The following is a 25,623-nucleotide window of genomic DNA, read 5'->3' as shown; positions in this document are numbered from 1 at the left end:
ACAATTGCTTTTGGCAGAGTTCTCCTGGGGAAGCTGTCCCAGACTATGTCCCTGTAATAAATAATATTAGGAATAATATACAAGGAAAGCTTTAGGAAACCTGTAGTTCTGGTGTAGAGCCAGTTCATACATCACCTCCCCTATCGCACATAGGCAAGCCACAAGTGTGTGTCCGTGGAGGGAGGGGCGGTTTGTGTCCGGCAAATAAGGCTGCTGCCGCTCCCGAAGGGCGCTGCAAACGCCACTCCTCCGGCGGGGCGGCGGCGGGGCGGCTCCTCCCGCGGCCGGGCGCGCTCCGGAGGCGGCTGAGCGCACGCAGGTACGGCGTCCCCCCGCCGCCCCCGGCCGCTACCGGGGCTGGGGCCGGCCGAACCGAGCCAGGCCGAGTCGAGCCGGGCCGAGCAGGTCCGCAGGGCAGGCCCTGCGAGGGCCGGCGGCCGGCGCGTCCCGTCGCCATGGGGACGCAGGGGCCGGGGCGCTGCATCCCCGCGGGCGGCCCGTCCGCGCCGGGTCCGCCGCGGCACCGGGGCGGGCGCCGCTGCCCGGGCTGGCCCCGCCGCCCTCCCCGGAGCCCCTGTGCCCGGCGCTGTCCCCTGGGGATGTGGGGCTGAGCCCGGGCGGAGCGCATCCCTGTCCCCTGCCCGGGCATCTGTCCCCAGTGCCGCTTCTCACCTGTGTCTGCCGACGGGAGCTGGCTCGGACCCAGACACCGAAGTCCCAAACGTCCCAGGGTCGTCCTGCTGGCCCTGCCACTGGCTCTCGGGGGCTACCAGCGATGGAGCCTGTTGCAGAGCTTGCCTGGCGGGGAACGTCTGGTATCGGAGCAAATCTCCCTTGCTGAAGTTCAGGATAACTAATGAGAACGGTTTTGCAGTGTTTGCTCATATTTAAGTGTGCAGGTTTGCCAGTGGAACCACTGCAAGTACCCAGTGACTTCAGTGCTCCTCACAGGGGTTTCCACACTACTGCTGATGGCCAACTTCACTTGGCCATGGTCTCCTGACACTTCTCATTTTGTGAGATCTGGCTGTACTAATGTGATCACACTATACTGGTGTGATCCAACGGACAACTTTAGATCACGCTAGTATTAACTAAATCAATATAGAATATATTTTTTTTCCATTAAAAGATCAATTACACAGTATTGTTCCATTCACAAAATAATGACGCATTTTATAAAATCATACACAGTGCTCTGTACTTCTTTACTTCTACTTTTTATAATCCTAGGCAGTACTCTGTACTTCCTTCCCAAACATTAACTTTAGGGTACACTATGCTTTTCGTTATGAGACACTCATAAACTTTCTGCTTATTAAAAGTTAAAATCTGCAATAATTTGCATACTTCCAGGACATGATATTTTTAGGAAGAATCGACAGCAGTAATGTTATAAAAAGTAATAAAAATGACAGTCCTAAAAAGTAGTGCCTATTTCAGTAGCACCAACTCAAATGTTAAAGTACTATGTGCAATACTAATTTGGGGAATTTTTATTTTAGCCATTGCTCTAAGAAAAATACATCATGGATAAATACGAACTCATTAAACAAATTGGAGAAGGATCTTTTGGCAAAATATTCTTGGCAAAAGGAAAAATGGATAATGAGCCATGTGTTATCAAAGAGATTAATTTAACTAAGGTAAACAACAAAACCTGAATTATATTTACCAGATTGTGCTACTTGCATTTAGGTAGGTATGAACATAGGTTATTTTTTTTCTCCTTTGTAGTTCCATCTCAATTATATAGAGCTAAGCTTTCCAAAGACTGTATCCTTTGCAAATTTATTATTTTAAAAGCATAGATGAAATACATATTTTGATATTTTGATAAAAGTCTTTGCCCTTTACTGCATTTTTTTTCTTTTCAAAGCATCTTTCTGCCTAATTCAAATTCTGTAATAGTTGACTAAACTGCAATGAAAATATTGCCACTAAAGTAGCAAACCACAATTCTGTGGTAAATTTCTCTAAGCTTTTTAATTTCCTTGTTTCCTATATCCATATTTTTGCTCATGAGTAATTCACAATGGAGTCTTTCCAATTCTTATTTATGTTTATGGCAGTTCAATTAATCTCATCTGATTTTAAGTTTGTATTCTGTTGCTGTCAGCCCCTTACAAGGAGAACAAGAGAATTAAGTCTTTTAAGGAACCTGTTGGTCACATGTGGCTTCAATTTCTGATTTAGAATGAGCTCATTTGGGCCATGAAACTTTTGCCTTCCTTCCCACTGACTGTAGAGGCACCTTAGAGTGTTGGTAGAACACTACAGCTGGATCTGGTTCCATAAAGGCATTTAAAATCTCAGTGATTTCAATACAGGGGTTTTAACAGTCAATTTCAATGAGTGCCTACATGCTTTTGACAGGTCTGTTGCTATTCTGGGCCACCCCAGTGAATTTCTAATATATTAGAGAATTACAATAGAAGAATGAGTTCTAGAAAGGGCTTATGTCTTCCAGATTCAAACCTGGAAAAGCTCATGAGTAATGACAGCTAAATGAAAAAATGAATAGCTTCTCTCTCTGCTCGTGACCAATAAAGCCCATGCATTTCTAATCTTAGATTTTGATGTACAACTAGAAGAATGGCTTTTAATGAAATGTTACTGTGAACCCCACTTGTTCAAGAATCAGAAGCTGGAGACAGAAAATTGCTACTTTGGAGTCAAAAGATTTTTCTTTTTAATAGTGTAGAGTATGTTTTATTCAGTTTCTGATTTTTGAATCTTTAAGGATTACATTTCAAAAATATTTCTTAAGAATGAGGGTTACAGTACATTACAAGAGGACATTTTGAAGGATAGACACTCAGATAAATTAATTTTTAGGTAGTACTGATGGAATTATCATCATAATAAAGTAAATAATAGTTTTCCATTAATGTAACAGGGCAAGCAGTTTGCCTGAAATGTTACAAGAACAAGTAACTTTTGTAACATAGCAGTAAAATGAAGGATTTTTTCTTCTTTTTCTTTGATCTTTTGACATCATCCCTATTAGCATTACAGAGTCATCTACATCCATAGTCTTCAAATTCTTAAGGGAATTCTTTAACTTTAGCGTTTAAATTCTTTAACTTGTTTAAAGGCATACATTTGCCTGTTTGTAAAATGTTGAAATTGGGTTTGACTTTAGCAATGTTTCAATACACTTTCAAACATACACTTCAATTTTTTTTTAAATGTTGTAGATACATCATATTTTGTAATATTTCTACATTGTCTTGGTACATGGTATTTTGTATTAGTAGGAATAGTTTGGTAATGATGTAACTATTTTTGAAAAGGGTTAAATATATCATTGCTAGCATTTACTTTCTTAATTATTTGTAGATGCCTGTGAAAGAAAAAGAAGCCTCTGAGAAAGAAGTAATTCTGCTGGCCAAGATGAAGCATGCAAACATTGTAACCTTCTATGCTTCTTTGCAAGGTTTACTTTCAACATTTCTGTTTTAATTGTGGTGAAAGGAGTGGAAGGCAGAAAACCTACCTTGTTAGTGTTGAGCACCCCTAGCCCTGTCCCTAATGCCTTACTTAAACATGGGAAAAGGTCTCAACTCCAAGAAATGACACGAGGCATCAAATTCAGGCATCACTTGCGTTTTTCACATGTGTGAGTGGGTACTTGGCATGAATCCTAAATCCTGAGGTGTCTGTACTGTCCAAGTTGAACTTTAGTCTTGATTTTTTATGGGAGTCCAGAGTTTATTGGGGATTTTCTAGGAGTTTCAATAGTAGAGAGCTTTTGATTATAGCAAGGAACAGGCCAATCAAATAGGACAAAAGGCTGATGAAATAGGCAAGAAATAAAGCAATCATTTCATCTGATCTAACCTTGGGTTCCTCATGTTTTGTTTATCCACATAACATATATATGACATTATATGATTATGATACATACATCATATATGCATACACACATACTTATGTATGCATATACATACACACAGACAAAACAGGCAAGCACAAAAAGAGGCCATTAAATAGAAATGCAATCTGTTAGTCCATCTGAAAATATCTTTCAGCATCTGGAATGTAAAAACAGTATTGGTATTTCATACCTTGATATAGGACTGTCTTTCCAGTGATCCAATATCAATCTCATAATGCTGTGCTAACCTTTTTTCTTCAGATGTATCTTGAATTGTCACTCAAAGATAAAGAATTCTTCAGGCCTGAAAGAGATAAAAGGAATTCTATTCACCATGAAAGCTAATTCCCTGTATTTATTTTTTCTCTGACATCTGCCATAAGCAGTTCCTTATGTAATAAAAGCTGTAGTTGCAGCTTCTGTTCAAATTGTTCTCTGTGACCAGGACTGTAAATGTTTTAGGGAACATGTAAATCAGATAGTCTTCTAATCCCAGAGAGGTAAGAATAATTTGAATTTTTCTATTAAGCAGGCCCTGCTGTTTATTTTTGCTTTTTGGAATATTATCTACTTTTAACATTTTCCCTAAGCCTTACTGCATACTTTGTTATTGGCAAAAACCTGACCTTTGAAGCATTCTGCTAAGTTTCCTATAAGAACACCTCTCAGTGGGGTCTCTTGTGGATTTCCTCATGTATTTAGTATTTTGCTGAATCTCCATTTAAATACATTTTCACATCTAATTTTTGCATCAGGTTTCACTGGAAGTATCCATTTGTTCTCAGTCTTTGAAATGGAGGAGTAGGTAGAGGTTAGCTGTTACCTTTTCAAAGAAAGACTGTAAAAATAAAAATAAGTTGTTGCTGTGTTGATGAATAATACAGGAATGAAGGCAGAATTATGCTTTTCCTTTCAGAAAAGAACAACCTATATATTGTGATGGAATACTGTGATGGTGGAGATTTAATGAAGAGGATAAATATGCAGCATGGAGTGCTGTTTGATGAGGACCAGGTGAAAGACATTTTCTTTAGAGGGAAGAACATATTATATGAAACACATGGTTTGAATAATTCAATAATAACTGAACTTTTAAAGAAAACTATGGTAATTTTACTTGGAGTGTAGGAAGGTTTTTTTAGCACTCTTTAAGATCTGAAATTAATTCATTAGCAGTATGATGATGACTTTTTTAACACCCCCTTCCTCTTATTGCTCTTTGCATCATAGATGTACTTTTTCTTTACATTAGTAATATGCCCATTAAACCATGAAGACTTTCTTTTAAATAGTGCTTTTTAATCATGGGGAGGATGTATTATATACAAATTCTTGATTTGTTGGTGCTATTTGCATCATGGCATATCCTCCTTTATACTGAAGTCTGTGGTAAATCTCTCATTCATTTCATTTTAGTCAAAACTTCTCTGATGCCATTTAAATTGTTAAACCAGCACAGAGAAACAAGCCCAGATATCTGACTGCTTTTGGGCCATGTTCATGTATATTTTGTTTTGTAAATAGGTGAATATGAAAAGTGTTGCAATTCACAGAAGTAGAATTTCCCACTGTTGCTTACTTACTCCTTTATTTTTTTACTAACTCATAGCTTTCTGAAGGAAATTGTCTTTATGTAGGAATTAGTGGACTGAACTCTGGGGTTATTTAGTTATAAATAAAATCTACTTTTGCAGGAACAATAAAATTTTGCTTAGAAGCGAGGTAGATACTCTACAGCCTGCTAGTGGAAATATACTCTAAGGCATAACATTGAAGATAAAAAAAAGTATTGTGACTTTTCTTTTTGCTTTAGTAGTAAAAGAGGAACTCCTTGGTGGAGAAGTCAGTTGAAAGTTAATTACTGGTTCAGTAATAATGAATTTTAAGATCCTATTGGGAGTCATACTTAAGGCAGAGAGAACATGAAAGAAAATAAAGAGAAGACAAACCCACAGATCATGAAAGGAGAGAACCAACACACAAATCCCTTGACAATGTCACAGAATAATACGTATCCAAAGCAAGGCGAAAGAAATACAGACAGAAGAATGAATTATAGAAACTAAAGGTACTATCTGCTGATCAAAGAAATGAAAGCAGAGTTTCCCAGTTTAACATAATAGTGTTAAAATATCTTTATCTTTTCAAATGTACTTCTGAGAAAGCCTCATTTGTGGCATCGGCTCTAATCAGGAAATTATCCATTTAGTGTCAAGCATTGCTAAATAGAAGATTATTGCTTGAATCAAAGTCTTTCATGTGCATGAGTTTTCCTATATAGAGAAGCATATCAGCAGGTTGTAGTTCTGTTTCTGAATTTAGTCCAAAGGCCCTTATTTAAGAAGATGTATGTTTATTGGAAGTTAAATATCCGTTTCAAACTGTACTGGGCCAAGGATAAAGGATAAACACATGCACTTACTTATTGAGCAGGTTTCTTCATGGCTCACTTCTTTCACCACATTTCAGTCCTTCATCCTTTTTCTCTTTTTTTTTTTTTTCATATTTAGTAGGACTACAAGTACTACACCTGGGTGGTATGATTTCCATCACTGAGGATTAAGAAGCCACTTCCCAATTCAGTCTTAGTTATTTGCATTTCCTCACTTCTTAAAGAAGGTCTATTATTCTTACTTTCCTTTGGTATGATTCTTCAGTCCTTATTCAAGTGCGTGTCCTGGCACAGTCAGGGAAAACTTGATGGTGATAAGGGAAGTAGGGTAGGTATCTATATTCATTTAGTTTAGTGATAGCTTTAAATGGAAAGGAAAAGTCTATGGCATTAACTTTAAAAATACCTTTTTTACTGTTTCACATTGTGTATGTTCTATATATTTTGGATTTTGTTGTTGTCTTTGTTTTATATATTTCAGTAAGATGCCCCATTATAGTCACACAAATTCATAGGTATCTACCTCTGTAAATTTCATTGCAGGTTCTCAGTTGGTTTGTGCAGATCTCCTTGGGCTTGAAGCATATTCATGACAAGAAGATTTTGCACAGAGATGTAAAAGCACAGGTAGTAAAACCGGTACTGGAGAGGGGGTTATTTTGTCCTGTGAAACATATGCTTGAGAAGGCCTGCCAGCTTTCATTATCACATACTATTTTTGGGTTTATTTGCAGAACATTTTTCTTAGCAATAATGGAAAGGTAGCAAAGCTTGGGGACTTTGGCATAGCAAGACAGTTGAACAGGTAAGCTTGGTTTTTAATCAGTCTGTGACCTGCACCAAACAGAACTGTTTGTGAATGTCCAGAATGCAGCCTGAACATGCAAATTCTTTGTGGATTGTACTTGCTGAAGGGGTCTGGGATACAAAGGGTCTGACACTATGTTTTCTCCTGTCATCCTAAAACATGCCATTCTGCATGGAACCACAGATCTGTTTCCGGAGACACAGTTCCTACTCATGCAACTGTTGGTAGTAACTTCTCCTACCTCATTAAAACAAAAGTAAAGAGCATTTAAAACTAAAGAGAGAGTAAAGGAACAGAGTTTGGACATATATTGTGTGTCTTCCAAGACAAAGCCTATGTTAATTTTTTAAAAATACCCAGAATGACCACCTGGGCCTGAGAACATAGCACAGCTGGCCTTTAATCTGTATTGTTCTCCCAAAAAGGGAGGCTTTATCTTTAATGACTCTGGGGACAAGGTTGGCCTATCCTGTGAAGCGGCCAGGTATGGCCAAAACATGCCAGGGTGCATGATAACAACAGGAAAATGCTTAGATTTGATCTCTTGCTGTGCATTTTGATTATCTTTGACAGAACTCAGCTCTCAGCATGTAAACTACTGATGCCCAAAGTGTCTTCCTTTGGAAATATTCTGGGCATAGTTGCTTTAAGGATTACTTAGGAGAAGGATTGCACAGGAGAACAGGACCCAGCAGATGGGAAGTACACCTCAGAATTTGAATGTCCAAGACATACATTTAAAAAACATGTAATAAGTTTATACAACAATATAATTGGAGCTTGGCAGTACTTTCTCTCCTGTAACCAGTGAATTAAGTTTCTGTGGTGAATTGACACTGTCTGGATGTCAGGTGTCCACAAAAGCTCTGTTACTAGCTCTTCGGAAGAGAGAAAATAAAATGAAAGGCTCATGGGCCAAGATGAGGACAGGGAATTGCTGTGCTTTCCATTGAAGTGGAAAGCCACTTCAAATAGTGGCTCATTTTACACAGAGCTGGGAATGCTGTAGTTTTTCATGGTGTGTTCCATTATTCATGTATTTGGAGAGCAGAAGTAAATGTCCCCCGTTTTTTAACCTGTGGCAGAGAAGTCTCTAGTTCAGTTATTTGTCAGCTGTTTCAGAGAGTAAGCCTTTCTGTTAATTGTGTTTCATTAGTACTACAGAATTTGCCCATACCTGTGTAGGGACCCCCTATTACCTTTCACCTGAGATATGTGAAAATCGACCATACAACAACAAAACGTAAGTCTCTGTCTTTCCTTCCTACGTATGTGAGGATGTGCAGGCATGAAAGAACTCATTTTAGTAATATGGTTTAAATCAGTATTTGTGCAGAGCATGGGAATTTCTCACAGTCACCCTTTGTGAAGTTTTGTATTATTGTGTACAATGATTAAATGCATCATTGTACACAACAACTACCTTATAGTATACATCAATGTCAGTAGTATTTTGACTAACAATGTCTGAAATATAGCAATCATGACTTTGCTGTGATTAATCTACAGGCTTAATATAATTATAAATTCTGGCTTTATAAAAATACTTTAAACTCTCTTTTGATACTTCTTGTTAATAGTGGTGGGAAATGTAAACCAGTATTTTTCCCCTTTGCTTAATCTGCTTCTTCATCAAATGCCAAATGTATCTCATTTCCAAGCTGTAATAACCAATGCATCTTTACAGTTCCAAGTTCATGAATTTTTGATACATTCGTTTATTATTTATAAGAACATACTAAAATGAAAGCTGCTAGTTTGGATGCTTTGGAAATTTGCAGTAGCCAGTTGCAGGAAAGACAAATAGGTCTGAGGCTTACCATGAAATACCAGATCAGAAGCACTACAAAGTCAGGAAGTGTGTGGGCCTAGACCCCCTTCTCCATGTGTGGAATGTGATCAACACCAAATGTTCAGGAGCTCAGAGTAGCATCTCAGCTCCCAGGTGCTATTCAGAGAAGTTTACTTTTGTATTGTCTCCTCAGCTGTCAGATCAGCTTTGTCCTTCACCCTGCTAGAAGTATTAAGCAGCCTTCCTGTATCGTATGCCTTTTCCAATTGCAATGATAAAACCTAATTAGATACCATAGAAACATTGGTGCCACAACTAAAAATAAATTTCTAGGGTTTGTTTTTTTTAGCGCATCTTAAGAAAAAAAAATTTTGCACCAGTCTATGACAGAATAATGGTAATAAATTTGGGAGCTGAGAACAGGTACTGATTACATGGATGAAACTATTAGAGACTTTTCACTAAAACCTTAATTACTTCTTGTTCACAGAGATATTTGGTCTCTTGGCTGTGTGCTTTATGAGCTATGTGCACTAAAGCATCCTGTAAGTACTGTACAATCAGCTCATTATCATATTATTAGAAAATATAGTGGTCACCTTGCAAAGCCTGTAGTAGTAATAGTATTCACAGTCAGCTACAAGAGTTATTTTAATCTTATTTATTGATATTAAAGAATGATTGCTAGTATTTAACTTTTTGTATTGTATCTGTTTTGTGCATAATAAAATAAAAAGTATTATGTTGTATTCCTATAACTTACATGAGCATGTACTTTGAACATAGATTTGCTCTTTAAAAATTACTAAACTTTTTCAATAAAGATGAACAATGGAAACAAGGTTAGGCTTAGGTATATAATTTTACTCATTTATTTTTGAAAATACCAGCCTATACTTATTAAAGAACCTAAACCCCACATTTCCCCAGAAGATGGTTTGAGTCTCTGGAAGAATTTTCCTAAAGGAAATGTATTTTGTTTGAAAGCACATTTATGTCAGAAAATAACTGAGATAGCATCTTCAGGAAGTTGTGTTGTCCTCAGCCTGATCTGAGCCTCAGGTAATCCTCAGCCTTTGACTATTATATGGAAAAGGGAACACAGCAGAAACTAATCTTGACAACAGGAAAAGGATCAGATTCCTGGGACCAGCAGATGTTTACTTTTTGCTGAGCTTGGATGTGGGAGAAGGTAAAGCAGGACTAATACAGCAATTGTGCTGAACTAGGAGCAAGGAGAATACTGCTGAGGAAAACTGCTGATTTCACAAAGTGGCAAAATATGAGACATTACTTTGTATGAATATCAGGTGGTGTTTTATTCTGTATTGCTGCCCACTGTTTCAGTGTGAGGGCAGTGACTCAATGCACATGTAGACAGGAAATTAAAGTGAAGATAAGGTAAATTCAATTATACCACCTTCAAAATAGCCACATAAATAGAAAGAACTTGGTCTTTTTTTGCCTAAGGTCCTAAAATCTATATTGGTGCTGGCCTCTTAAGAGATATAGTGAACTGAGAGGGCTGAATTATGTGATTTGCATCACTTGTTAAAAGATCAGGATTGTATCTTCATTCTGGAGGGAGCACAGAATGCAGAGGTTTTTGGGTGAAGTGAGGTTTTGAAGGGGGAACCCTGTGAAGACAATATGTATGTAGATCTCTGTTGAATAGCTTTTGGCAAAACACATGTTTCATTCTGGAAAAACGTGCTTCTGTATTACTGTCTGACAGCAGAGGGTGAAAAAACTCTTCCAGGTACAAGTCATTAGACCTTTTAGTTGTGCAGCTGAAACCAGGAGAACGTAACCAGAAAACACAATCAGAGTGTGGTTATATTAATTTTCTGCAGAAAACCATGGCTAGCAAGGAAGGATTTGTGGAGGAATTCCACAGCATGGGGCTTCTCCGCTCTACTCCTCTCTGTGAGACCCCGTCTGGAGTGCTGCATCCAGCTCTGCAGCCCCCAGAAAAGGAAGGACATGGAATGAGCCCAGAGGAGGGCCACAAAAATGATCAGAGGGCTGAAGCACCTCCCCTACAAAGACAGGCTTAGAGAGCTGGGGTTGTTCAGCCTGGAGAAGGGTCCAGGGAGACTTAGAGCAGTTTTCCTGTGGCTAAAGGGGGCCTGAAAGAGATGAAGAAGGACTTTTGACAAAGGTATGTGATGGTAGGACAAGGGAGAATTACTTTAAACTGAAAGATGGTAAATGTAGATATTAGGAAGAAATTCTTTACTGTGAGGGTGATGAGGCGCTGGCACAGGTTGCCCAGAGAAGCTGTGGATGTCCCATCCCTGATGTGTTCAAGGCCAGGCTGGATGGGGCTCTGAGCAGCCTGGTCTAGTGGAAGGTGTCCCTGCCCATGGCAAGGAGGCTGGAATGAGATGATCTTTGAGGTCCCTTCCAGCCCAAACCATTATATGACTGTGTCAGCAAGTTCCTGTTTTCAAGTTGAGGTGTCTAGTCCATCATTCTGAACCAGAAATACTTACTGTCCACTTTTCATTGTTTTCCCTAATTAAGTTTCAAGGCAATAGTTTGCATGAACTGGTGCTGAAGATTTGCAGAGGACGTTTTCAACCAGTGTCTCCTAACTATTCCTATGACCTGAGGATATTAATTTCCCAGTTGTTTAAAATATCTCCGAGAGATCGACCATCCATCAATTCTATTCTAAAGAAGCCCTTCTTGCAGAAACTTGTTCTCAGGTATCTGCCCCCTGAGGTGAGTGACTGTGCAGCCTGCTGAGAGAAAGCAAGAATGAAAGTAGCATAAGCAGTTCTGTCAGATATTGTTTTTTCTGATAGGTAGCACAGGAAGAACTCAGTCACTCTGTGAAACATAGAAAAAGGCCTTCAGCATCCCACTCTAGAGCCAAGCAGATACAAGGTAATGATGATAATATTATGTATCATTAGTTCTACAGTAACATTTGTTAGTTATGATACAACTGTTGGCTGTAACTTTCTCCAGCAGTCTTTCCTGCACATTTGGATGAAGGGTTTCACCCAAAGCTAAAAGTAAATAGAGGAGAGAACTGCAGCAGCAGAACCTTTCACCCAGACAATGCACTGCTGTCCTGTTCAGGGAAAGATAGCTTTGACATTAGCTCATCAGCTACAGTCATCTAGAAGAGCTACCGTAGGAAAGTGCTGAAACATTAATCTTAGTTCTTTGAAAAACAGAATTTCCAAAAGTGAGAGGCTTTGGTCTAGTTTGTGTCCATCACATGAAAAACATCCTTACTGTGTGAAAAAAGTGTAAATCTTGCAAAACATGTTCCATAGTATTTTACGAAACAATAAAAAAGTGTTTTCCAAAGTCTCATAAATTTTATTAAATTGTGAGACAGTGAACTCTATTTTGATGTAGTGCCCATTTGTAGACCAGATTATGTATGCAGTTTATAAGAAAACATGAATGAGACTAAATGTAAGTCTATGAACTATTGAATATCTGGCGTGTTTCTGACAGTGTAACTTTGTTCTAATTCTATATTCTTCATTATATCACAATAAGTCTTCAAATTTATCTTTGGGATGTTAAAACAGTTCTGTGAAAATAACCTGTGTAGTTACTTAAAAATACATTGGACTCCCCTCCTCCCCCTGTTCCCCTGTTTGAAAATTACTTTCTATGAGGCTTCTCTGCCCACACAAACAATGCCATTTGGACAGAAGCCTAAACAACTAAATAACTTAAGCACTTAAAATCTCTCATCATTTAGTCATAGTTTTAATATATTTTATCTCCCAAACATGATACTCTAACAGTCAATACTCATGAAAGGTTTAAAACTCACTTCAAAACTACTTAACCCAAGAAAGGACATTGCTTTTCATTACTGCATCTAAGATATTTGCAAAATACTAACTGACCAAACTGGAATTGTCTGTACTTGTATTGTCCTACATGGAAAACTGGTAAGGTAATTTTTTCACTTTTCAGCCTTTCTTTTCAAATTTCCCAGGTACTACAACATTGTCTAGTGATTTGTAGAGCATGGAGGGCCTGCTTTAGAAAGGGAATGCCTGAGCAGAAGTGCCCAGAGCCTGTGAATTAGACCTCCTGTTTTCTGTTCTTGGAACTAGCATGAAATCAACACTCCAGTTTTAAAGGTCTCCCTCTTATTCAGTGTGCTGTGCAAAACTATGTGTGGTATGCTGTGAGGTGTGGTGATGATGGTGAAAGGATGTAAGGAATGTTTACTAACCCAACCTGTCAGTTTTAGGTGTGGGCAACCTACTATGGTTTGCAACCACATGATCATTAATCATGTAGAGAGCACAGAATGCAATTTTAAAATCTCTTATTGTTAAAAAGCATATAAACTTCAGAAAACAAGAGTCCAGGACCCAGTTTCTCCAGAATCTGGAATTGTGATGCCTTTCAAGAAACAAGAATTATTTCAAAGAAATGCATGGAAGCCTCCTTCAAGAGTACAACAATCTATTATTCAGGTACTGTGTATCCACATTCTCATATATATATATATATATGCACACATACATATATTTATACACACACACACACACACATATAATTTTCAGAAAGCAAATGCCTGCACTTAAAAAAATTACTTTAAAAGGCTTAAGACATTAAGATGTGTATTTAGCTTAATGCCGATGCTAAGACAGTAGAGGCTAGTTTGGTCTAGACAGTTAAACGTGCCTGAATCCTCAGAAGAGATGTTTTGAAAGCCTAAATGGGAAATACTGAATCTATGCTGCTTTGGTATGGTCCTTCGAAACGAAAGGATTTAGGCATGCTTAGCATTTATATTTGCACAAAGGCAAATAAGCTCTGTGTTTGCATTTTTTGCTATAGAAGCAAATACACTGATCCTTTACTTCAACCCTTCTGACAGCTCATTAATGGGCAAAATCACCAGCACTCACTGCCATTGCCTCAGATACTTGTTACTGACAGCCTTCTCCCAACTGCAAGCCTAGTTTTTCACAACCACTTCGTCTCTCGCTTGTTTTCCACCCCCTCCTTTCCTCAGGCAGGGTATCTACTGTATGCTATGCCCAGCTTCTTTCTTAGCATCACTGCACACATTTGTGTTGTATCTTTAAGAGCATGCAGTAGTACCTTGAATACTGGTGAACATAAGCACAGCACATTTAGGATCTGGGAGCCCCCAGATCTGCACACTGCAGTTACATGAGCTTAACTGCTGATAGGGATCGTGGAATTCCTAGAACTGTACCCATCAAGACATCACTAACACTATGACTAATAGTGGCCCAATGTGGAACACAGGACTTGGTTTTCCTCACGGTTACATTTGTGCCAATGCAAATCCAGAGATGGATTGAGTTGGAACGGTGATTTCCTTTCACTGTGCACTGCTATAATCAAAGGCAGAATTTTGTCCACAGTGTTGTGACCTACACTGGGAACATTTCCACATTCTTTCAACATCCAAATAAACACTGTGTAGGGTTTCAGGGACACTTGCATAGTGGCATACTTTGAAGATGTTGCTTCAGGATTCACAGAATCACAGAATGATTGAGGTCGAAAAGGACTTCTGATCATCACCTTGTCCACACCCCTGCTCAGGAAGGGTCAGATCCAGGAAGGGTTAGATCCAGTTGTCCAGGACTATTGTCCAGGACTATGTCTAGTTGGCTGATGAATATGTCCAAAGTTGGAGACTCTAAATCCTATTTGGGAAACCTGTGCCTCACCCTGAATCACCCTCCCTCACAGTGAAAAATATATTTTCTGATGTTCAGAGGAACCTTCTGTGTTTGAATTTGTGCCCATTGCCTCTGGTTCTGTCACTAGGTACCAGTGGAAAGAAAGTCTGACTCCATTTTCTTTGCACCCTCCCTTCAAGCAGCTACAACCATTGATAAGATCCCATCTTCAGGCTAAACATTCTGAGCTCTTTGAGCTCTTTTAGCCTTTCCTCATAGGAATAATCCTCCAGGCCTTTCACTGGACTTTTTCAAGTTTGTAACTGTCTCTTTTGTTCTGGAGAGCTCAGAATTAGACACAACGCTTCATGTGTGGCCTCACAAGTGCTATTGCAAAAAGATCACCTCCTTTGACCTGCTGGGAATACTTTTGCCAATGCAGGCCAGGATGTCATTCACCTTTTCAGCAAGGGCACATTGTTGGCTAATGGTCAACTTGCTGTCCACTAGGCCCCCCTTCTTCTCTGCCAGGCTGCTTCCCAGCTGGATGGCTCCCAGCATATACTGGTGCAGGGTGTAGGACTTTGCACTCCCATTGCTGAACTCCATGAAGTTTCTGTCATCCCATTTCTCCAGCCTTTTGTGGTCCTTTTGGATGGCAGTACAACCCTCTGGTGTATCAGCCACTCCTCCCAGTTTGGGTTATCAGCAAACCTGCTGAGAGTGCACTCTGCCCCCTCTGCCCTGTGATCTAAATCATTAGTGAAGATGTTGAACTCTAGTTACTGGCCTTCAACTGTGCTTCACCCTGTGATCACTACCCTCTGGGCCACTTTTCAAGCAATTTCACCTGCCTGCTCATCCTGCCCTCAATTCATCAGCTTCTTTATGAGGATTTTATGGCAGACAGTGTCAAACGCCTCCGTGAAGGCAGTTGCCTAATAGGAAATGTCCCCTTGCTCTCCCCTTGTCTGTCAAGCCAATCATTTAATTGTAGAATGTTAGTGAGTTGGTCAAGCATGATTTCCTGGTGCCTGCTTCACTAGTCACAGTTCTCAGTCCCCTGGCATTTATTTGCATAGCCTAATTTGTTCTCCCTACTGCTTGGGATTGCCATAGTTCTGGAAACCTTACTGTAAAATCTACTTCACTGAGGAATGAGATAAACACTTCTTGGGGTTACTTCTTCCTCAGAAATTCTGCTGACACTTGGAAACTTTCTTCTTATACAGATATGAATTTATATTCTACTGTAATCTGGACTGTACCACAGGTACACAAGCCTATTTTCAGTGTATCTATGAAGGAAAATGGGGAGGAATAGTTAATATATTTGCCATCTGTGAAAGTGATACTTAGATGCATTTACATTTATGTAAGAAAGTAAGCAAGATTTAACTTTTTTCTCTTGCACCATGTAGTCTCCCACAATGGAAGAGTTTGTGGATGTCTGACCACAGTTCTATCCTGTGGTGGCAGCTAGGTGATCATCTTCTCTCCGGCTTTGAGAAATTAAAGTCCAACTCCCACATGCACGTCATCAAAGGGATATGAAATGAAGCAGCACAGTGCTCCCCTGAAAGCAGCCATCAATGCCTGTACTGTCCAAAACTACATCCCAGGTTCCCCTTGCTATCACATGTCAAAATGAGGCTCTTCTAGAAATAATTCAGTGTTTTAGGCTCCTGAACAACGAAGTGACTCTAGGGCAAGGACACTACAGAGTACAAAGCCTTATGCTGACTCAATCACAGCAATGTGGGCTGCTGCTTAATGACAGGAGCTGATGGAACAGGGGAGAAGGAAAAGGCAATGGTGAGATCACATAAGCCTTGAGAAGTCTGGAAGTTTCTGGGTTATATTTGAAAATATTTGAAAAACTTACACTAACTATACCGTAGACATTCATATTACCATGCAACTCAGACTGGGGAGAAGTACAGGAGGTTAATTCAAACTTGTGCTGATACAAATGAGTACATGTAAAATAACATCCTTTATTGTATTTTCAGCCACAGACCTCCAGATTTAATATGGCAGAAAGGCCAGGAAGCATTAGAGTACATGGTCATTATGGTCATTATTATGAGAAGTTTGACAGCACGCAAAGGAAAGCTAATGCACATTATGACCTTTCTCATGTTAGCCAAAGAGTTGAAGACTATTATAAACTAAAAGGACGAGTTGCATCTCCAACTCCACCACCCGACTGGTAAACATGTCACTCTATTTATGTCTGCCTTGTGTATTTTGAGCTATCAGCCTTCCTGAGTAAGTAATGCTGGCATAGCTGATTTAGGGGAATGCTTCTTCTGCTTCGTCTTTGGTAATTTTTTTTTTTTTTTACATAAGTTTGTTACACAACAACACAATTCCTGTTCCTGTTCGTCTAGAAATTCCATCTGAATTGACCTGGTGTTTGACATATCATTGTCAAAATGTCTCCCAAGTCTCAGCCTAGTCTTTTACTGGGTAAAAAGTAAAATGTAAGCTTTCTGTAGAAACTCTGATTATACCAAAGATAAACACTGTCTGTCTTTCACACCAGAATGAGAATAATACAAAGATCAGAAACAGTTCTGCAGTGAAGGGAACAGAGTGAGAGCAGGCCATGAAAGTGTTTTTTTTTTTTTTTCCCATGCAGCGCTTCTATTTCTGTTCGAGATATAAAGACCCTTTCTCTAGCAGTTTATTTACCTCAAAGCTTTTCTGTTACAAAGTAGAGGTACAACCTTAGGAGATTTCCTGTCCATTCTGTGACTGGCCATTTTAGATGCAGATGAACATTGAAAATGTTGAGAAATAAATTTTGAATACTTCCAAAGCTTTCCTTTAAAGTTGACAGAATCATTAATTTTCACTCAACAACAGTGTTTAGAACGTTTTAGTTACAGATCTTCAGATGTAGAACATCTTTCCTGGCCTGAGTTTCTGGTGCCCTATTTAAGGACAGAGTCAATTCAGTTTTGCCTCTCTGTGGCACAAGTGGATTCCCAAGGTAGTAAATTAAATAAATGGGAAACAGGGAGCTTACAAGTGACTGATGGTTATTTTATATCAAAAATGCAAAGGAAAAGTTTAGAAACTACACAAAATAGGAACAGCAAAGAAAAACAATAAAAAGGTTGCTGAATATACAGCCTCCATTATGACAATTTTCACTCATTTTGAGGACCAGGGAAATCAATTATGTTTTAATTAATCCTTTCAATACCAGTTATTAAATAAAATGTGGAAGGGCTTTGCTGCACTTTTCAAAAGGCTTAAGTAACTGAAGTAATAGGAAAGGGAATGCCTGGAAAGAATGTTTCCTTATTTTACTGTTGTGCCATATTTATGTATATTTCATCCACATTTATATATTCATGTAGTACAAAGAACGTTCTGTTTGTCATATGTGGTAGAACCTATGTAGAATTATTTGTGCAAAGTAGGAGAGTTTGTGAAATAAAACATAGTATATGTACATCGCTTTCTTTTCTCAGGACTGCAGAATTTCTTCAAAGGCGGTTTGAAGCCCAGCAGTACAAGATTAAAGTGGAAAAACAGATGGTAGGTAAATGTTGAACCACAGAATAAAATCTGGAAAACAAGGAGAATGGAAATCCAAAGATAAACTGGTGTATTTTGAATAGCAAACTGTAACACTGTCAGGTAGAAGGTTTTGCTCTAGCAAATTCCCTGATCTGCTCTGCACTGCTCATCCTGAGGTTTTATTTCCTCATACAAATCTGTAACAATGTAAAATTCTACTGTGACTTTTTTCTCCAAAAACGTACACTTGCCTTTACTGCATTCTTCAGTGGAACAGGGAGAGTGAATTAAGTGAGCACTGATGGAGAGGATTTTAAATGAAAACTCATTTGCTCTGGGATTCCTTTGTACATCCACAGGGACTGCGACCATCCTCTTCTGACCCATATCATGAACAAATACAGCAGCAAAAAACAAAGGAAGAGTATCTCAAAAACCATCAGAAAAACATGTCTAGAAAGAATGAAATGAAAGAACAGGTAAATTAATCTCTTCCTTAAACTCTCTGCCTAAAACTCTCTTCTTTTACTCCTTAACAGTAGTATTCCTGGCATAAGAATTCTTTTTCATCAGATTCTCTTTTCTGTCATTGATTCTTTTCCATTATTTTCCCATATTTTAACAGAGAAACAATATACTTTTATAGTTTTGCTTTTGGGTGGCAGAGAAAACAAACTGATACTTCTGTCTTATATGAACATATAAAAATACATTTAATCTTTCTAAATTTGGTTTATTAAAAACATTCTACCGTACTGTTCTTTAATAGGAGTATTTGAAACAATTGCAGAAAATTCGGGAAGAATACCACAGTGATATAAAAGAATTCAGAGTCAGAGCAGGAGTACTCCAGGTAACAAGGCTCAGACATATGGGTACACATATTTATTTTTTTATGCTAAGATACTTTATTAGGAGTTGAAATGAGCATTTTTAAAAAACATTCCTTAGGAGAACCAGAAAATACAAGATAAAACCTATCTTCTGAGGCAAGGGAAGGCTGAGCACCAGTCTGAAAACAAAGATACATCCAAAACAGAAGAAGAATCAGTTCAGGTATCAGTACCATCCCTATCTAAATAGATCTTTCTGTGCAAGTCCCACACTGCCTTTGATTCATTCTCTGTGACAAATCTGCCAATATTTGTAGTATCCTCCTCAGTGATCCTGGAGCTGACTTTTACTGAAATTAATTCACACCAATTGATGAAATAAAGTGGGTTATAGGCAGCCAAATTAGGATAGAATTTAGATTCCCAGTGATTTAATGGGAAATGCATGATAATGAAAAAGTAACATTAGATTTTGGGCCTGCCACTTTGTTTCATGGGCTCTCCATCTTTTGGAGGAACTGCATAAAAGTAAAATCTATAAATTGTGGTTTCTCCTGAGGCTGTAGGCACTGATTGCCACAGATCACAGAATAAGCTGTATACTATTATTTACTTTGCTTTTCTCTGACATGTTCTTACAGGAGACATAATAAATAAAAGCAGTAATTAAATATTCTTAGGTGTTGCCAGAAAACAAGACATTGCAAAACAGGGCTATACTTTCTACAGGCATAGGTTTCTACTAAAATCTTGATTTTAGTCACTTCTAAAGTTCTTCAGAATGAAATAAGTCTGAATCATCTTGCATGTGATCACAAAATATAAAAATATATATTATTTATATCTTGACACAGTACTGTATCTTTCTAACATGGGCTTTTGAAAAATCAGAGGACTGCACTTTATGCAAGAATTTATGGTTTTCTTTTTGCCTGATAAGCCAGAATTGGCAGTGAATGGAATATTCTTAAAGATCTTTGTAAAGGAAATTCATTATTATATTTGCTACTTAAAGAAATTGCTTTCTTTATGTGGTATACACATATTCATTTACAAAGAGTGTAATTCAAAGTGGTTTTCTTTCTCTTCTTCCAGGACATGGAGGAAAATGTTAAACAAGTCAGAATCCAGGATAGGCAAGACCAAACAGTATTAGAAAAGAGGCATAACACAAAAGTATCCATCTTTACTGTTGTATTTTTTTTTTTATTTTCTTACTGTATCTGTACATTTCAAATTACTGTGTTACTGTGGTAGGTCTGGACATGAAGTTATTTGAGAGTCAATTAAGAGTGCTGGTTTTCTGTCTGTTAAATGTTTATATCAAAAGAAAATAAATGAGCTTTTCTGACCATGTGAGGGATATTCCCTTTAGATATTCCCACCTAGTAATCAATCTCTACCTCCTCCTCCTTATATCAAACTGCATTAGTAGTGCATGGGAACTCATGTTTATTCAAAGTCTAAGTAAAGTCAAGTCAGAATGTTAATTTAAAATATTTTATTATAAAATGTGATTCCATATATGGCTTTTTAAATCATAGAAGGAGATGGGAATTGAATTAGAAATGCACATAAGGTACCAGGAATGTTTCTGACTGTAAGATCACTGTGAAGTGGAATAAGAGTCTTTTATGAAGTATTGCATGGAAGAAGTACAGTATTTAGTTTTAATTCTGGTTGACAACCAGCTGTAAGAACCAACTCTGCCTATTGCAACAATTTGAATTAAATATTTATCAAAGGCCCTTAAAATCAAAAGTGGATGCTGTAATTTTAAAAGATCACTAAAGGAAAAGGATTATATTTAAGGCTATTTTTATTCCAATGTGTTCAACTTTGATCTTCTTAAGCAGAAGAAAAATGTTGTTAAATATAAGTTATTTTCAATAGAAGAATAATTTTCAAATATGTAGTTCCATATAATCTGTGTACTTTTAATTAAATACTTTTCTTTATTAGAATGAATTAATAACATGTGAATTTTCTTTAGGGAGGAGTAAAATTTGAAATTAATTTAGATGTATGTTTTCCTGAGGAAGACAGCACTCAAGAAGCAGAGGTATATTTTAGTTATATTCACAGCATTTACATTAGAAATCTGGAACCATGACAGCTCCATAATCTAAGATTTTTTCCATTACCATCATCCTCTGCCTTTGTTATAATGAAGCTTCCTATTGAAGATTTGTTGTCATGCTGCATATGTCTGCTCTTCTACAAGACGATAATTGCTTAGAAGAAAATTGGGTGATACTTGGGTCAGTCTTTCACATGGAAAAAATGAAGGAGTGCAGATATTTAAATTTTCTAAAATGGGCTTGAGAGGAAGAACTTATCTCAAAACTGAGTCAGTCTGCAAATGCTAAATTTAATTTGTAGATTTCTGTTTATTTTCAGAAATTAAACAGTATTGTATTGTATCACAAAGCAAGAACAACAATATTATGTTCTCATTTAGTAAAATTATATTTTTGGCTTATCAGCATGTAATAGCTACCTATTAAGATTTTTATTAGTATATTATAATTAAAAAAAAAAATTCTAACAGCAACAAAAAAATTATTGCTAGTATATATATTTTAAATTATAAAGCACTACTTTGTCATTCTGTTGTTTCACATCTCTGTGGAGCTCCATGCAGCCCTCTGATGCACAAATCACCATGTGGCTTCTGAGTCCTGCTGCGTCACTTTTTGTTACACAATTTTGCTGTGCCTACATGAGATTGGCTGTCAGACACAGTAAAATGTGAAGGGATTAGCTATTGTACTGTATTTGTTTACTGTTTCCAGAGCGACTTATTGTTTTTTCAGGTATTAGATAAACTCAATGAAACTTTAACTTTTGTGGATGGTGAGAATCTTAAGGAGAAATTGGTGGAAGTTTATGAAAATCATACAGACAGAGCTTTGGAAAAACTGTCTGACTACCCAAAAGGTATTTACTGGGGAAATGCAATGCTGAGTATTAATCCTGAAAATTACATAGGAGTTAGGTAAAGTCAGTAACTCAAGCTATAGCAAGTTTATCTCAGGAGTTCTTTCATTATATCATATAAAATTATAATCACACGGACATGTACTTTACAAAAAAATCCAAAGAACTTTTGCCTCTTCTTTTTATTCCCCTTAGAGTCCATACATGATACGAAAAAACCCAGAAAACATTGGCAACCTGGAGCCCCTCAGACACTACTGAATTTTTTAGCTGGTGCTGATGTCACACCTGCATGTCCTACTATGGCTGGAAATGAACTTGGTGAGAAAGTTCTGGCTTTCAGTGAGCACCTAAAATTCAGACTGAATTCATCCATACCTGAGTGTTCACGTGATCCAGCAGGCTTTTAGTTGCAGGACTTTGTAACAGCAGAGGTTATTGCACGTGTTAAACCATAGAAAACAGGTGTCATTTTCCCTTCTAACACTGCAAACATGTTGTGTTGCTCATACTTATCAAGAGCACTGTGTTTTATGAATCAGTCTGTGGCCTGGCTCAAAATGCCAATCTATTCAATTAATCATTACCACTTTCTCAGGCCTTGAGCTGATGGCACACAGGAGCAAGGGCAGTGAGTGCCAGCACTGTCCTGGAGTGTGGTGGAGCTCTATTTTCCCTCTGCACACAGTGGTGGTGCCACCACTGTCACAAGTGCCACCTCACCCTGCAGTGGCTGTGGTAATGCTTCACTTGAGAAAAGTCCCTAGGACTCTTACAGTACCAATGTGTACATTCCCAGGCAGACAAGTATCTCCAGTGACTGGTTTCTGCAAACAAATAATGCTCTTCCAGCATTCCAGCATACTCCACACACCCAAGATACACAAAAATAACCTGAAGAGCTTGCATGGATAGTAAAGACAAAGCAGAATATTATTAATACACCACCTTTTGTTCATTCTGCCTTAGATGAAAGACCACTGGGCACAAAAGAAACAGGAACTTAAAGCTCTTTCAAACCAAGAAGCCAACAAATTTTAGAGCAAGGACTGCTCAGGGAAGCTGCACCTGCCTATTCCAGGTTTAATAAGAAGTTACTTAAGTATTATAACCAGTGTTAAGCATTTTTAGTGATGAGTAGTCCAGACCATTTTTCCCTAGCCATCAGATCAAGTACTTATAAAAAAATCAGGAGTATTCCATAAAGGGAAAAAAAAAAAAAATAGATTCCAGAATTACACAAAAGGAAGAAATCAGTGTTGAGACCAGGAAGTGTGAATCTGACAAAAGACAGTGCCAAGCTACAGTAATGCCTTAGTGACCTGAGAACCTTGCTGTTCTTCAGCTCACCATGTTATTCTGCCTGAAGACATCCCGGAAAACAGGAAGCAGTGGAAACAGACACCACCAGAGACACTCCTGAGCATCTTAGCAGAAGCAGAGCTGTCTGATGATTCTTTTATCTGTTTTGAGGAAGGTAGGATGCTTTTCTTTAGTGTAATATTTCTTCTATCCTTGGCAGAGGGTCTGTGATGAGATACAACATTTTGAAGCAGTTGGTAATCTAGAAAAGCAGGGACAGATCTTCTGCTCTGTCCCTGAAGCACTGAGAGGCCTCTTCCAGGATGTTGCTGTTTTCAAAAGCAGGGAAAAGGGAAAGTCCTACTCACTGGCTGTTACCTTCATATGTAATTCTTACCTTTTCTTGGGTAGACAGAGAAAGCTACTACTGCTAGGAGGCTGGTAGGTACCACAAACCTGGAGCTAGCCCCTGCAACTGCTGAGGTTGAAGAACCCTGTAAAAAGCATTTATACAAATACATACATGGTGACTTAAATCACAGTGGTGAGTTTACAATAGGGTCCATGCTGAAACAGCTGACACTGTAATTGATTCAAACTCACCTCACTGCAGCCCATTTTCCTAAGGTAACAGTGTTTTAAAAATTACATTTACTTTGCATCAACAAAAGTGTAACATTTACATTGTAATTTGAACAACAACAAAACACTTCAAGCATTTATTTATTTACTATTCCTTTACACATACTTTTATAGTTTTCTACTATATAACTGAAGGAAAGTTTCTCTTTCTTTACAGAAGGGGGATTTACTCTGTTGTCTCCAGAAAAAAACAAGGAAGATGATTCAGAAATATACTCTGCTGTTGATGTTGATGAAGGTAGACTTGAGCCAAGATCAGATGGTGAAGACACGTAAGTCAAGCACATCCGGAGAAAAATTCACACAAGTGGACAGTTTTTTAGGTTGCATTGCCTAAAGTTTTTCTGTGTTCTTAAAAATTCATAAATATAAAAAACCTTACAGTCTGCTAATTTAACTTTTAATTCTGTAATTTGTCACAGACAATGCTGTCATTAAAAATTACAGCAGAAATATTAACATAGCCTTGCAGCTCTTTTCTCTTGCCTTTTAAATATAGGTAAACAATCTGACAGACAGAAGAAACAGTTCACATTAGGTGTGTCACTTGTATATTATTTGCAAAGTGTTTAACGAGTCCTTGAATGGAGAAAGGCTTGCTGTAAAATTGTATTTATTTAATTTATATAATTCTCTTGTTTTACTGTGCAGAAATTTTGAAGATTCTGAAGATGAACTCAGACATGAGCTGGAGGAATCTCTGGAAAAATTGTCAACTTCTCCAGCAGAAGAGTCTCACAGCTTTTCAATAAATAAAGGTCAAACAGACAAAGAACAGATCACTTTACCTGACAAACTTGGAAAATCTGATGATGATTTCGAAAATAATCATGGGTAATTTGGTGTTGATGCACATCATGAAAAAGAATTAAAACTAATATAAGGCTATGATTTTTTAAAGGAAAAACAAATCAGGGTACTTTTCAGATGTCTGAACATTGAAAAACCCTCATCCAGACTGAAATGCTGTTTCATCTATTATTCTTAACTACCTGGACATACCTGAGAAGTCTTGCTTGAGCAAGTTTCAGACTGTGTACTCCATTTAACCATTTTTGTATCATGTAAGAGACTCTCCTAGTTAATGTATTTTATTTCCCTAGATAAATCAACTCCTTGTTTTAAGAATCTCTTCTAGCTTTTCATAATCAATGCGTACTGCCAGCACAGCTTTGTAATCTACAGTTCCATTTACACAGTACTGACCCTATGTAGTGTCATCAGCTCCTCAGTTGTTTTATATAGCAGCAGTAAAAGGCTTTATTAGCGCCATGAGAATTGTACATTGCCCAGTTCCTAATAAAACATGTAGGTATGTAGGTTCTTCCAACCATATTTTTTTCACATAAAATGTCTTGCAATCCAAGTGAATCTTAAATAAAGGAAAAACTACAGTCTGTAGTCTGATTTTAGCAGTTTTTTTCAAAGAATCATTTATGTTGGAAAAGATCTTAGAGTATAGCTGTTAACACTGCCATGTCCACCACTAAACCATGTCCCTATGTGCCATGTCTTTTAGATACCTCCCGGGATGGTGAGTCCACCCCTTCCCAGCACAGTCTGCTCCAATGCTTGACAACCTTTTCTATGTCAAAATTTTTCCTAATAGCCAATATAAACCTCCCTTGGTGCAACGTAAGATCATTTTCTCCTATCACTTGTTAATGGGAAAAGAGTGACCCCTACCTAGTTCCATCCCCCTTTCAGGCTATTGTAGAAAGTGGTAAGGTCGCCCCTGAGCCTCCTTTTCTGCAGGCCCTTCTCTGGACATGGCTCCAGCATCTCAACATCCTTCCTGAACTGAGGGGCCCAAAACTGACCACTGGATTTGAGGTGTAGCCTCAGCAGT

General features: G+C 38.0%; 1 protein-coding gene across 6 annotated transcripts; it reads left to right on the top strand.

Moving 5' to 3' along the window:
• Positions 1 to 164: 164 nt before the first annotated feature.
• NEK5 (NIMA related kinase 5) lies at positions 165 to 25,171 on the top strand. 6 transcript variants are annotated; one of them, XM_031504666.3, is made up of 23 exons: positions 165 to 319; positions 1,506 to 1,646; positions 3,343 to 3,439; positions 4,797 to 4,894; positions 6,816 to 6,899; positions 7,007 to 7,077; positions 8,237 to 8,323; positions 9,363 to 9,417; positions 11,399 to 11,599; positions 11,683 to 11,764; positions 13,199 to 13,335; positions 16,536 to 16,735; positions 18,009 to 18,075; positions 18,417 to 18,536; positions 18,827 to 18,910; positions 19,009 to 19,113; positions 19,986 to 20,066; positions 20,884 to 20,952; positions 21,707 to 21,830; positions 22,026 to 22,151; positions 23,176 to 23,307; positions 23,932 to 24,046; positions 24,426 to 25,171. In XM_031504666.3, exons 2-23 carry the CDS (start codon positions 1,530 to 1,532, stop codon positions 24,610 to 24,612), a joined length of 2,439 nt encoding a protein of 812 aa, XP_031360526.3. In that variant the 5' UTR covers positions 165 to 319; positions 1,506 to 1,529; the 3' UTR covers positions 24,613 to 25,171. The 6 variants fall into 6 exon arrangements, with proteins under 6 accessions (XP_031360526.3, XP_085434447.1, XP_085434437.1 ...); XM_085578321.1 differs by lacking the exon at positions 8,237 to 8,323; XM_085578311.1 differs by lacking the exon at positions 20,884 to 20,952.
• Positions 25,172 to 25,623: the final 452 nt, after the last annotated feature.

This window comes from Lonchura striata, chromosome 1 (genome assembly GCF_050655825.1).
Source record: "Lonchura striata isolate lonStrDom1 chromosome 1, ASM5065582v1, whole genome shotgun sequence".
NCBI classification, from domain to species: domain Eukaryota; kingdom Metazoa; phylum Chordata; class Aves; order Passeriformes; family Estrildidae; genus Lonchura; species Lonchura striata.
The sequence above is the reverse complement of the archived record's forward strand: the minus strand, read 5'-3'. Positions and strand labels throughout refer to the sequence as shown.

Bases quoted from the DNA above. Each gene is read 5' to 3' on its own strand.
- NEK5 (XM_031504666.3), top strand. From the start codon at position 1,530: ATGGATAAATACGAACTCATTAAACAAATTGGAGAAGGATCTTTTGGC. The intron at 3,440-4,796 runs GTTTACTTTCAA...TTTTCCTTTCAG, and splicing joins CTTCTATGCTTCTTTGCAAG to AAAAGAACAACCTATATATT. The intron at 22,152-23,175 runs GTGAGAAAGTTC...GCTGTTCTTCAG, and splicing joins TATGGCTGGAAATGAACTTG to CTCACCATGTTATTCTGCCT.